Source organism: Spermophilus citellus (assembly GCF_964194105.1).
Source record: "Spermophilus citellus genome assembly, chromosome: 3".
NCBI classification, from domain to species: Eukaryota; Metazoa; Chordata; class Mammalia; order Rodentia; family Sciuridae; genus Spermophilus; species Spermophilus citellus.
In genome coordinates this window covers 17,488,581-17,501,694 of record NC_138184.1, presented here as the reverse complement: position 1 = coordinate 17,501,694, position 13,114 = coordinate 17,488,581, and the positions used below count along the sequence as shown (strand labels likewise).

The 13,114-nt window shown below is 48.6% G+C and overlaps 1 protein-coding gene across 2 annotated transcripts in view; it reads left to right on the top strand.

The window, feature by feature from the left end:
- PBX4 (PBX homeobox 4) overlaps positions 1-9,249 on the top strand; it is a 42,407-nt gene extending 33,158 nt beyond the window's left edge. For both annotated transcript variants that reach the window (XM_081285187.1, XM_081285188.1), the window contains 6 exons: positions 1,692-1,939; positions 2,224-2,414; positions 2,793-2,928; positions 5,842-5,998; positions 6,387-6,493; positions 8,857-9,249. In XM_081285187.1, the coding sequence (XP_081141313.1) occupies positions 1,692-1,939; positions 2,224-2,414; positions 2,793-2,928; positions 5,842-5,998; positions 6,387-6,493; positions 8,857-8,949 (932 nt within the window). In that variant the 3' untranslated portion in view covers positions 8,950-9,249. The remainder of the gene's footprint in view (positions 1-1,691; positions 1,940-2,223; positions 2,415-2,792; positions 2,929-5,841; positions 5,999-6,386; positions 6,494-8,856) is intronic.
- Positions 9,250-13,114: the final 3,865 nt, after the last annotated feature.

Below are 13,114 nucleotides of genomic sequence, written 5' to 3'. Positions count from 1 at the left end.
TCACCTTCTGACTTTTTCTGTATTTTTCTTAACCTATCTGATAATTTTCTTTCTGTCTCCTTTTTTTCTATCCCTTAAAAGTCAGTTTTCCAGCTAGTCCAGATCAGATAGCTAAGGAGACAGATGTGTATGTATAGATTCCAAACACACCTACATGCTGGTCACCCCAAGTACACACCCCCAACCCAGACTGCCCTGTTCAACCCCCAAGTTAGGGAAGAGCTGCCTCCCAGCCACTGGGACATCTGTACTTGGCTCAGTCACAGGACCAGCTGAAGCCTCATATTGACCCAGCCCTTCCTGTGTGACCTGCTGTTCTTCACTCTCTGACCCCTTGCATCCACCCAGCTGGCTGCCACTTTTCAACAGCTTCCCCTGTAGTCCAGCCCTTCACTAGTACAGGTCCACTCTCTGCAGAGTGAGCTGGCTTTTCCAGATTACAGGGCCAGTTGTCTTGTTTCCCTGCTTAAAATCTTCCTGTAGGGGGCTGGGGTTGGGGCTCAGTGGTAGAGTGCCAGTCTCGCACGTGTCGGGCGGGGCACTGGGTTTGAGTCTCGGCAACACATAAAAATAAATAAAGATATTATGTCCATCTATAACTAAAAACATATATTTTTAAAAATCTTCCTGTAGGTTATTCCATCTTTGTTGGGATCATCTTCTTTTTTTTTTTAAGTGGTTCTGGGGATTAAACTTCAGGGGTGCTCTACCAGTGAGCCATACCCACAGTCCCCCACCTTTTTTTTTAGATAGAATCTTTCTGAGTTGCTGAGGTTGGCCTCAAACTTGCAATTCTTCTGCCTCAGCCTCCCAGGTAACTGGGATTTCAGGTGGGTGCCAGGACCTTCTTTTTGTTGTTGTTATTGTATTTATTATACCTTTATTTTATTTCTTTTTTTTTTTTTTTTATGTGGTGCTGAGTATGGAACCCAGTGCTTCACATATGCTAGGCAAGTGGTCTATCCCTGAGGTACAACCACAGCCCCTACTGGGACCTTCTTTTTTTTTTTTTTTTTTAATTAGTGATACATGACAGTAGAATACACTTTGATACATCATATATAATGGAGTATAATTTCTCATTCATCTGGTTATACATGATGCAGAATCCCACCGGTCACTTAGCTATATGTGTACATAGAGTAATAATGTCTGATTCATTCTACTACCCTATTGCTGGGACCTTCTTGATCAGGCATTTCTTCTCCAGCTTTATAAGAGCAGTCCACATAGAGGCACACAACAGGCCCCACCAACACAGTTTTATGTCTGAATCCAACCACACTGCCAATGCCAGACTGCCACTTGCCTTTATATTCATGTCAACATCCAGAATGCATTCTCCTGCCAAGTACTTTGGAGACTTGGCTCAGGAGTTCAGACCTCCTCAGTACCAGGCACCTTCCCCACCTACCCTGCTCAGCTCTGACCCTGTGCTCTCAGCGGAGTTCCGCCTACGCAGGCTGCACTGAGCTGATCTGCCTCTCCCCAGCCCATGCTCTATTACTGAAGATGGCATTTAGACCACTGTCACCAGGGGTTACTAGGTGTCTGTTATCAAATTTGATAATAAAACAAAGTGTTTCTTTTCCCCAAAGGGATATGTTTTGCCATGGCACCAGTGCTGCCTACTTGTGGTTTGTTTTCTCTGCAGGGAACATATTCTGATCTGTTCTGTCTCTCTTATCTAGTGGTAAGCATCCGTGGCATTCAGGAAGAGGATCCCCCCGATGCTCAGCTCATGAGGCTGGATAACATGCTGCTGGCTGAGGGTGTGTCCAGACCGGAGAAGAGAGGAAGAAGAGGATCAGCAGCGGTGGCCAGCACAGCAACACCAGGTGGCTGCCCAAATGACAATAACATTGAGCACTCTGACTACAGGGCCAAGCTGTCCCAGATCCGACAGATTTACCACTCTGAGCTAGAGAAATATGAACAGGTGATCTTTCTGCATGGAAGAGTTTCTATCATGTGAATGCGCATTTGTCAAAGCAAAACATGGGACATTAACCTCCTTTCTTTTGTGGCACAGAACAGGGAGAACACACAGTTGGTCACTACAGTAGTGGCTGATTTTACTTAAAGCCCTTTTCATTTACTTCTCAGAAACCAGCCTGTATATGACCATGGGGGTTGGCAGGTGGCTGATCAGGTGTGGAACCTGCCACCCCACACCATCCTGCTGCTCAGTCATAGGCTGGCATGTCTGTGTCCCCATCCCAGGCCTGCCGTGAATTCACTACACATGTCACCAACCTTCTCCGGGAGCAGAGCAGGATGAGGCCTGTGTCCACCAAGGAGATCGAGCACATGGTTGGCGTCATACATGGCAAATTCAGTGCCATCCAGATGCAACTGAAGCAGAGCACCTGTGAGGCCTTGATGACCCTACGCTCATGGTTCCTTGATGCCAGGTCAGGGATTCCAGCTGCCCAAGACCCTGTGGGTTCATCCTCAAGAAGATGAGTGGAATCTGTGCACGTTTGGATTTTTCCAGTTTTTTCTTTTTCTTTTTTCCTGTGTGTGTGTGTGTTCACATGTGTGTGGTGCTGGAGATAGAATCCAGGGCCCTGCAGAGGTAGAGCAAGTGCTCTACCACTGAGCCACACCCCCAGCCCCTGGTTTGAATATAAGACCATTCTGGAGGTTCTGGCTGCAGACTGTGGGTACAGGCCTCATATCACCTCTTTGGAAGAAGACCCAAAGTATTGATTGCTGTTTGTAAATTGCTAGAAGCATAGTTAGGAATAGGGGCTGTTATCAATGCAGACTGAGACTGTCTGTCTTTACAGGCGTAAGCGGCGGAATTTCAGCAAGCAGGCAACAGAAGTGCTGAATGAATATTTTTATTCCCATTTGAGCAACCCTTACCCCAGTGAAGAAGCCAAAGAAGACCTAGCCAGGAAGGGTGGCATCACAGTATCCCAGGTGATGTCCTCCCCTGCATGGCCTACCACACCTGGAAGGTGTGGAAAGTTTAGTCCCATTGGAAGGACACAAAGGGAAGTCAATCAAATGTGTGGATCAGGAGTTGAGGGACCAGACTCAAGGTCACTCTGGATGGGCTTAGATCCCAGCTCTGCACTACTGAATGTGGGACTTGGGCAGGTGCTCTTCCCCCTCATGTGTGAGACAGGGATGCAAATGCACCCATTGCAAGGCATAGGGACCCCTGAGGAATGCCAGTGGGGTATGAGCCATCTTAATTGATAGCTGGTAGAATGTGAGGTTCCCGAGGGGTGGGACTGAATGTTCTTTGGGCTGGGGGTATAGCTTGGTAGTTAAGTGCTTGCCTAGCATGTGTGAGGCCCCCAATTCCATCCAGCACCACAAAAAAAAAGTACAAGAGGTCCCTGATGTAATACAAGAAGAATATGAGGTCTTTAAGGTGATGCTGTGGAGTATACCCCTGACCCTGTGCCCTGGCATTTGGCCAACTGTCTCCTCTGTGGAATTGAGGACAGAGGAGGCCAAGAAAGACTTTATAGTGGGAAAAGTTAGTCCAGCAGCCTATGAGCAGTGAATGTGACCAGACCACACTCACTGGCAGCATGAGTGTGCAGAGTGGGACCTTCCACGGCATTCCTGCTCATGCAGGCACCACCCCACTGCCACTATGGCAGCAGTGATGACAGACAGCTGGCACTTGGCTCACTGAATGTCCCCACAGTCCTCTGACATTGGGACCCCCTCTCCCTGCTTTGCAGTTAGAGGGGTTAAGTTTTTAGCCCTTAGCCACCACACTCAGACCCCAATTCAGACTAAGTCTATCTCCATCTCTGTGACAGAGCACTCAGGAACCCCTCAAGGTCATTTAGGTAGCAAAACATCACAGGGGTCCCAGCCACATTGGACTGCTAACCTGGGTGCTGTTGTGGCGTCCTCAGAAACAAGCCCAGAGCTGAAGTAGAAGGCTGTGCCACTGGGTCTTCAAGGCCCCAAAAGAAGCTTGATGTCTGGCTGCTGCTTGGCCAGCCACCAGAAGCAGTAGTCTAAGAAGTATCAGGTGACCTCAGAGCCACTCCAGTTGATGCCCAGGGAAAGGGAATAGTCTCAGGTCTAAATAAGCAGAAGTGTGGAAAGCATTAGCCTGACATGCCAGGGACTCTCCTGCCTGCAGTCTGGACCTTGAGACCCCCCTGCCAGTGGCAGAATTCTGTTCTAGGAGCCTCTTCCCACTTTGGTGCACTCACCAAGTATCAGTGCATCCCCAAATGGCTGACAATTAGTTGAAGGGGGGTTTTGAATTTGGGCAGTCAGGAGAAGTTAAAGGGAGGGAGAGAGAGCATCATTAAGGCAGGTGACGTCATGGCTGAGGCCCATGGATGTCTTCAGGACAGAATCAGCTCTACCTCAGGCTAGGGAGGTCTGAGGGAGGAAGGGCTTAGGGTTAGGGGAAAAGGGGAAAAGAGCTGAGCTGAAGGAGAGGGAGGTGGTAGCCTGGACAGCAGAGCTGGCTCAACCAGAGGGGGCTGGATTCTAGGCAGGGATGGTCCATGGCTTCTGAGGTACAGCAGGTAGAGAGGACCTCTAGAGTTGATGCCACACCTGTACCTACAACAGAGTGCCCACATGGGGTATGCCCTATGGAGAAGACAGACCCTGGCCAGGGACCTGCTTTTCCCCAGTCACTGTGCCCTCTGTCCCTACCTAGCAAGAGGTTCAATCTCCCTAATTCACCCACACTGAAAATTTGCTCTTTGTCTCTCTAAAATGCCAATTTGGAACTGGGTGTGGTTCAGGTAAGGGCCCAGGAGTTCAAGGCCAACCTGAGCCACATAGTAAGACCACATCTCAAAAAATAAATTAAAAAAAAATAAGTTAAAGCTGGGCACAGTGGCACATGCCTGTAATCTCAGTGGCTCAAAAAGCTGAGGCAGGAGTGTCATGAGTTTAAAGCTAGCCTCAGGGGGCTGGGATAGCTCAGTGGTAGAGTGCTTGCCTCATACTTGTGAGGTACTGGGTTCAATCCTCAGCACCACATTAAAAAATAACGAATAAATAAATAAATAAAGATATTGTGTAAAAAAAAAAAAAAAAGCCAACCTCAGATTTTAGCAAGGCCCTAAGCAACTTAGTCAGACTCTGTCTCAAAAATAATAAGGGCTGGGAATATAGCTCAATGGTTAAGCACCCCTGGGTTCAGTCTCTGGTACCAAAAAAAAGTTAAAATGGGGACAACATGAGAAAGTGTTTACTGCCATTCTCTGCAAGCCTTGTTCCACAAAGAAGTTCTGGAACATTCCCAGTAGATAGGTGGAAGCCAAGTGCTCACTCAAGGCTGGATCAAGAGAAGACTACCCCCGCTCCCAGGGGAGGCAAAGAAGTGGTAATGTTTTAGAAGCAGGGAGCACATGCATACAGGTTTGTTTTATTTGTTTTAATAATTTGGTGATTTTTTTTTTTTAGTTTTATTGAACTACTTACTTACTTTGGTACCAGGGTTTGAATCTAGGGGTACTTAACTATTGAGCCACATCCCCAGTCCTTTTTATTTTTTTATTTAGAGACAGGATCTCATTAAGTTACTTAGGGCCTTGCTAAATTGCTGAGGCTGAACCTTGAACTTTCGACTCTCATACCTCAGCCTCCTGGGTTGCTGGGATTACAGGTGTGCACCACAATCCCTGGCTGCATAAAGGTTTTATAGTTAATAATGAGAAGGTAATACTGAGTCATTAAATAAAATATTCTTAAAGGAGTAAAAGTCATCCATAATCCCACCACGGCCACTCACCTGTAGTGGGAGTAACAGGCACTTCAGAGGCAGCACCCACACAGTCCGTTCCCATCATGTCTCACTCTGAGCAACTTTTTGGCAGCTTCCGTGTATATCCACAGGTCTCTAACTGGTTTGGCAACAAAAGGATCCGATATAAAAAGAACATGGGGAAATTTCAAGAAGAGGCTACCATTTACACGGGTAAATCAGCTATGGATGCCACCAAGGCCAGGGCCCTGGAGAGCCAAGCTAGCTGCCTGTCAATGCCTAGCCCCGGTGAGTGTTGGCTGGGCCCTGCACCCCTCAGCAGCATCTGGGGAGCCCCCTACCCAGCTGGTCACGAATTACCTCTTTCTCTCTTTGAATTATGAAATTTCTGTTTTCATTGGCCAAGATCCCAACTAACAGCCTGTGCCAATGCTGTGGGACGCAGACACTGATACCAGTAAGAAAGGACAAGAGCTGTGTGGCAAGGAGCCCCACCTGCCTCACGGACCTGTGTCCTCACCACACAGAGGCAGGGAGACCGATGCCATGTGGGGACTGCCTTCACGGTCTCTTCTGACCGCGGGGATGGGCAAATGCCACCTGGGGCCTCACTGTGACTTCAGCTGACCCAGGCCCTGCTCTGATCCTCAGCCTGAACCCCTACCACTTCTTCCAGGTTCCTCTGGTCCCTTCCCACTGACCAGTGCTGGGGATACATTCCTCACCCTGCGGACCCTGGCCTTTCTCCAGCCCCCTCCTGGGGGCAACTGCCTGCAGTCCCAGGTAGGTTGGGGCACAGTCCCAGGGAGCCCTGGTAGCTGTGGGTCCTCAGAATGGGGCCGACTTTCCAGCCACCTCCCGCTTCCACTCATCTCCTACAGCAGTGCCCCAACCACATGGTCTCCGTTGTGAGGATCGCAGGGCCCGGCTCCTCAGGGTCCGTGTTGTACACACTGTTCCTTTGGGCTCCCAAGGGCTCCCACCTCTGCCCATTGCAGGATGTTAATTCACAGCAGCCACCAAAACCAGTCAATGGGCATGAGGACCCGCTGTAAGGGTTTTGGTGTGGAGGGGAAGGAGCCTCCCTCCTGGAGGAGTGTGGGGAAAGGTGGCAGGCGGCGTCAGAGGAGGCCTGGAAGAAAGATGGGCTCTTCCCCTTGAGAACATGCTCCCTCCTAGGCTCAGGCCCACCAGTGTCTACCTGGAGGCCTAGCCAGGACAGAGGGCCTCTCACCAGCACCACTTTCCTCTTGCCCTGATGAGGTGTTAGTGCCCAGTATGGCCACACTGAAGATCCATTTGGTGATTGGGAAGAAAATAAGCCAAGGACCTTGAGTGGCCACAGTACCCTCCAAAACTTTCTTGAGGTGTTACCTGCCCCTTTCTCAGGTCCTGGGGCCTCCCCAGTCTGCCCTAATGGCCACAGGGTCCTGACCCCTGACCTAGAAGAGGGTTCAAGTGGGGCTGATTGGCCCACTGTGTGTAGGTTTTCCAGAAGATGCCACATAGACACAGGAGGACGAGCCCACCAAGGAGGCATCATCCGGGGCCTTACAAAGCCCATGAGTTTTTCCTTTTTTTCGGTACTAAGGATGGAACCCAGGGGCACAGTTACCACTGAGTTTCATCCCCAACCCTTTTTATTTCTAAAGCAGTGCTAGTTTTGTTTGTTTTTAATATTTTTTAGTTGCCAATGGACCTTTATTTTACTTAATGTGGTGCTGAGAATTGAACCCAGTGCCTCACACATACTAAGCAGCACTACACCACTGAGCCAGACCTTCTTTATTTTGAGACAGAGTCCCACTGATTTGCCCAGGCTGCCCTTGAATTTGCAGTCTTCCCATCTTGGCTTCCCAAGTTGCTGGGATTGTAGGCGTGCCGTGAGTTTTCTTCACAGAAGTGTCCTGCAAGGCTGGGATACAGCTCGTGGGTGGAGCACTTGTCTTGCATGCGCAAGGCCCTGAGTTCATCCCCAACATCACCCAAAAAAAGTTGTCTACACAGCTTCTCTGATTTTCACCACTCCCAGTTCCTGGGGACTCAGACAGGATGCCTACCAGCATGGAGTCTGCCCTGGCACCAAATGGCACATACCCCACTGTGGCCCTGCAGGGGCAGCTGCCTTCTATTGCCATGGCAACGCTCAGCCAGAGGCACATGAGACAGGGCCTTGTTTTGCTCTTTATACTCCTGAGGCTCAGTCCTGTGTCTTGGACACAGTGTGAATATGTTTAAGGGGTCCCAGGCTTCGATTTAGGAGGCCAGGTCCTCTCAGCCCCCATGTAAACAGGGAATGCTGGTCCTGGTGTGGAGCCATACCCTACCAGCACCTCCACCTCTGCCTGCCTGCATCCTAGTTAGCATGGCCACAGCCCCCTGCCCACACCCCTCACAGCACACAGAGGTAAGGACCTGTCTCACTCAGGCACCTTCTACACCCTGCCCCGTCATCCCCCTGTGTGGGTACATAGGCCTCCATTTATCACCCTGAGGAAATGCCGGGTGCTGTATGTCCTTCTGAAGGTAGAGTGTCCCTCTGAGGCAAGTGCTCCCCTCTGGCTGCTCTCAGACTAAAGGGCAGAGCAGCCCCCCAGCGTGTGGTGCATCCATTCAAATGAGGGCGAGGCTGACAGGCAAATGTACAGTTGGGTGGGCTCAATGCTGTCCTTGCACCACAGATGATGCCTCCAACCCCTTGTGATGAGGGGACAGCCCCTGCCCATCAGCCATGGGCCCTACCCACCTGGCTGCCCATCCAGGCCAGTGTTCTGACCAGGTTCCTGAGTTCCTCTCACTGAATCTTGCCATGACATTTCAGGGACCATGCTCAGCTCCAGGCCTGACCTTGTCCCCCTCTCCCTCAGAGCATAGGGATCGCAGCATCACCTTGATGCCATGTATTCCTTTACCATAGGCCCTAGAGGCAGCCCACAGAGGCCAGCTCTCCCCCTGGGAGAGCATCTGTAGCACAGCTCAGGTGATGAGCTGGCCATGACCCTGGGCTGACCCCTCCATTCCTTCCCCCACCTCCTGGATCTTTGAGGTTATTGCCAGCACATTCTAAACCTTCCTGGGGACGTGGGGACTGGGTGGTCACCAGCTTTATGGCAGCCCCCCCTGATGCTCAGTCTTTGTGTTTTCAGGCCAGGAGCAGCTGGCAGGGGGCCATCCCCCCACAGTCAATTGCCTCACCCACCGGAGACCCCAGCAGCACCAACTCAGATGCCTCTAATTAAGTTTTGGGGATATGCAGAAGGGTACCAGGTGAACCCCCATGGGTGGCCAGCACTCGTATTCTTCTGCACATGCAGTTGATTACCTCAGAAACTTGGGGCCCCAGGTGACAGTGCTCCCTGCTCCTAGGCCATGCAGCCAATGACCGACTCACTCGTCTGCTGGGACTTGAAATGGGCTGAACGCTGCTCATTTTCCCACCTCAGTTTGACTTTTTTAAAAATAGTAATGTTATGTTAAGACTGTGAATTGTCTCTTCTAGGACTTGTCTCAAATTTTCTCATTAAAATTTTCGACTTATTTTAATTTTAATGTTTTTAGTACCCGATTTGTTTCAGGTGATACTTGACAGCATGGGTGCCATGTCATAGCTACCAGGGTCTTGTGAGGGGACTCCGTGGCCACCTCTGCCCTTTGTGTGCCAGCCCTCCCCCCTCCCCCTGGGTGTGCTTGTGTTCGGGTCTGACTTAAATCTGTCCTGATCCCTGAATTCTGCTGAGAGTTGGTTTGGTGGTTTTGTTTGTTTGTTTTTGTTTCTTTCTGTTGTTGCTTTTGTTTTCAACTGAAATGTCATTAAAAAGGATAAACCGGGCTGGGGTTGTGGCTCATAGTGGAGCGCTCGCCTAGCATGTGTAGGGCACTGGGTTCGATCCTTGGCACCACATAAAACTGAATAAATAAAATAAAGGTATTATGTCCATCTACAACTAAAAAATATTTAAAAAAATAAAATAAAAAAATAAGCTTCCTGAGCTGTTTTCGTCCATGTGCCATAAAGTCCTGCTGGCCCAAGACTTCACCCTTGGCATCAAACTCCTGAAAGTCCCTCTCTATCTCCTCAGCCTGGCTCTTTCCCAGCTCCACCCCGCACCAGGCCTTGGCTTCCTCACCTACCACTGAAGAGCAACAATGGGGTTGAGCCGAGCTATGAGGATCAAAATATGCTGCTAGGCCTGGAGCAAATACTGTAACCATGTATCAGATAGTGTCACAGTATCATGGTGGCCCTAACTCCACTTTGTCTGCTGCCACCATAACCAGTAACTGAGCCTCTATCCAGAGTGTTCTATCTGTCCACACATCCCAGGAGAACTCCTGTGGGCCTCTGCCTCAGCTTACCCCAGGTTTTTGCCTCAGTGGCCCTCAAGGTCCCTCTATTCTAATTCTGTTCCCTGAGCGTAAAAGTCCTACAGGCATCAACACCAAGGTGCTGGTGTGTGGCTGAGCTGCTTTGGACATCCCGATGGCCTGTGAAAGAGACAGGGAGGATGAAAGACAGTGGTCATAACTGGAGGTTCAGCCCCTGCCACTAAGACAGGGGCACCCCAGCTGTACCATGAAAGCAGTGACTGCTACAGATGAGAGGGGCTTGCCCTGCCTCTGGTCCTCAGTGGAGTCCTGCCCAGCCCCCAGGAACCCTGGCTGCCCTCAGACTGCCCTCTGCCAGGACTCCCCAGACTTGGCTGGGCACCGCCTCCAGGTCTCAGGTTGCTCTTGCCCAGCTGTACCCCCACACTGTCCTTCTCCACACCTTCTATTTGTTGTTTCTAAAAGACAAGAAATTAGCCAGGCATGGTGGTGCATGCCTATAATCCCAGCTACTTGGAAGACTGAGGCAGGAGGATCACAAGTTGAGGCCAGCTTGGACAACCTAATGAGACTCTGTCTCAAAATTAAAAAATAAAAAGGGCTGGGAATGCCGGGTGCAGTGGTGCACACCTGTAATCCTAGTGGCTCAGGAGGCTGAGGCAGGGGGATTGTGAATTCCAAGCCAGCCTTGGCAATTTAGGAAGGCTCTAAGCAACTGAGTGAGACCCTGTCTCTAAATAAAATATATAAAAAAAAAAAAAAAAAGGGCTGGGGATGTGGCTCAGTGGTTAAGCGCCCTGGGTTCAATCCTTAGTACCAAAAAATAAATAAATAAAAGTCAAGAAATGGGTTTCAAACATGGGCAATATAGAGGGCATTCGGGGATTACTTGGGAAGCTAAAGCAGTAGGATAGGAAATTTTGAGGCCAGACTGGAGAATTTAGCAGGATCCTGTCTCAAAAAAAAAAAAAAAAAAAAAAAGGCTGGGATATCCAGGTATGCCCAGGTAGATGCATCCCCACTTTGACCCAAGATGTCCTGCCACACACATTGCCTTTCTCCACAAGACACATCCTAGAGGTCACTCCTCATCTATTCCTGAGCGCCAAGCCACTAGGATGGGACAGCCCGGGCTTCTCCACAGGCTGGGGACAGGTCAGGCCAGGGCACAACTCACAGGACATCTGGGGATTAGAGACAGAAAGACAATGGTCCCTCTGCTGCCCCCGGTCACAGCTGGGTCTGTTTGTGGTGGCTGTAGTGGTTTCCTCCTCGCAGCAGAGGATCTCCATGCCCTGAGTCCCTATTGTCATGGCATCCTGTCTGCCTGCCATGGGGTGCCTGCAGCCCAGGATTCAGACCCCCTGCTCTAGTGAGTCAGGTTCCAGAGAGAAAGATCATCAACACAGGAAAAGTCGAGGGGTGGGTGAGGGCCAGCCTCAGGGGGAAGCTTCTTTTCCTTTCTATTTTTATTGTAATAAAATACATATAGTTTGCCATTTTTTAAAATATTATTTTAGTTGTAGATGGACACGATAACTTCATTTTGTTTATTTTTATGTGATGCCGGAATCGAACTCAATGCCTCATGCATCTCGACAAGCGCTCTACCACTGAGTCACAACCCCGGCCCATAAAGTTGGTCATTTTTTTCAGGTTTTTTTTTTTAATTCTAATTAGATATACATGACAGAAGAATACCTTTTGACATATTGTACACAAATGGGGCACAACTTATTCCTCTGGCTGTACATGGTGCAGGGTCACTCCATAGCATAATTATACACGTATATAGGGTAATAATGTCTGTCTCATTCTACCATTCTTCCAATTCCCACAGCCCCACCCTTCCCCCCACACCCCTTTACACAAACTGAAGCTCCTTCATTCTTCCTTACCTACCCCTCCCACCCCACTATGGATCTTCATCCGCTTATCAGAGAAAACATTCAGTTTTTGGTTTGCGGGGATTGGCTTATTTCACTTACCATGATATTCTCTAGTTCCATCCATTTATCTGCAAATGCCATTATTTCATTCATCTTTAAGGCTGAATGATATTCCATTGTGTACATGTACCACATTTTCTTTATCCATTCATCTGTTGAAGGGCATCTAGGTTGGTTCCATGGTTTAGCTATTGTGAATTGAGCTGTTATAAATATTGATGTGGCTGCATCACTGTAGTATGCTGGTTTTAAGTCCTTTGGGTATAAACCAAGGAGTGGGATAGCTGGGTCAAATAGTGGTTCCATTCCAAATTTTCTGAGGTATCTCCATACTGCTTTCCAAAGTGGTTGCACCAATTTGCAGTCCCACCAGCAATGTATGAGTGTACCTTTCCCCACATCCTCACCAACACTTATTATTGCTTGTATTCTTGATAATTGCCATTCTGACTGGAGTGAGATGAAATCTTAGAGTAGTTTTGATTTGCATTTCTCTAATTGCTAGAGATGATAAACATTTTTTCATGTTTGTTGATTGATTGTGTTTCTTCTTCTGTGAAGTGTCTGGTCAGCTCCTTAGCCCATTTATTGATTGGGTTATTTGGATTTTTTTTCTTGTGTTAAGTTTTTTGAGTTTTTTATATATCTTGAATATTAGTGCTGTATCTGAGGTATGTATGGTAAAGATTTTTCCCATTCTATAGGCTCTCTCATTATGTTATTGGTTATTTCCTTTGCTGAGAAGCAGCTTTTTAGTTTGAATCTATCCCATTTATTGATTTTGATTTTACTTCTTGCACCTTAGGAGTCTTGTTAAGGAAGTCAAGTCCTAAGCCAACATGATGATTGGGCCTACTTTTTCTTCTGTTAGGTGCAAGGTCTCTGTTCTAGTGTCTAAGTCTTTGATCCACTTTGAGTTGATTTCTGTGCAGGGTGAGAGATAGAGGTTTAATTTCATTTTGCTACATATGGATTTCCAGTTTCCCCAGCACCATTTGTTGAATAGGCTGTCTTTTCTCCAATGTAAGTTTTTGGCACCTTTATCTAGTATGAGATAACCATATTTTTGTGGGTTTGTCTCTGTGTCTTCTATTTCGTACCATTGGTCTACATGTCTATTTTGGTACCA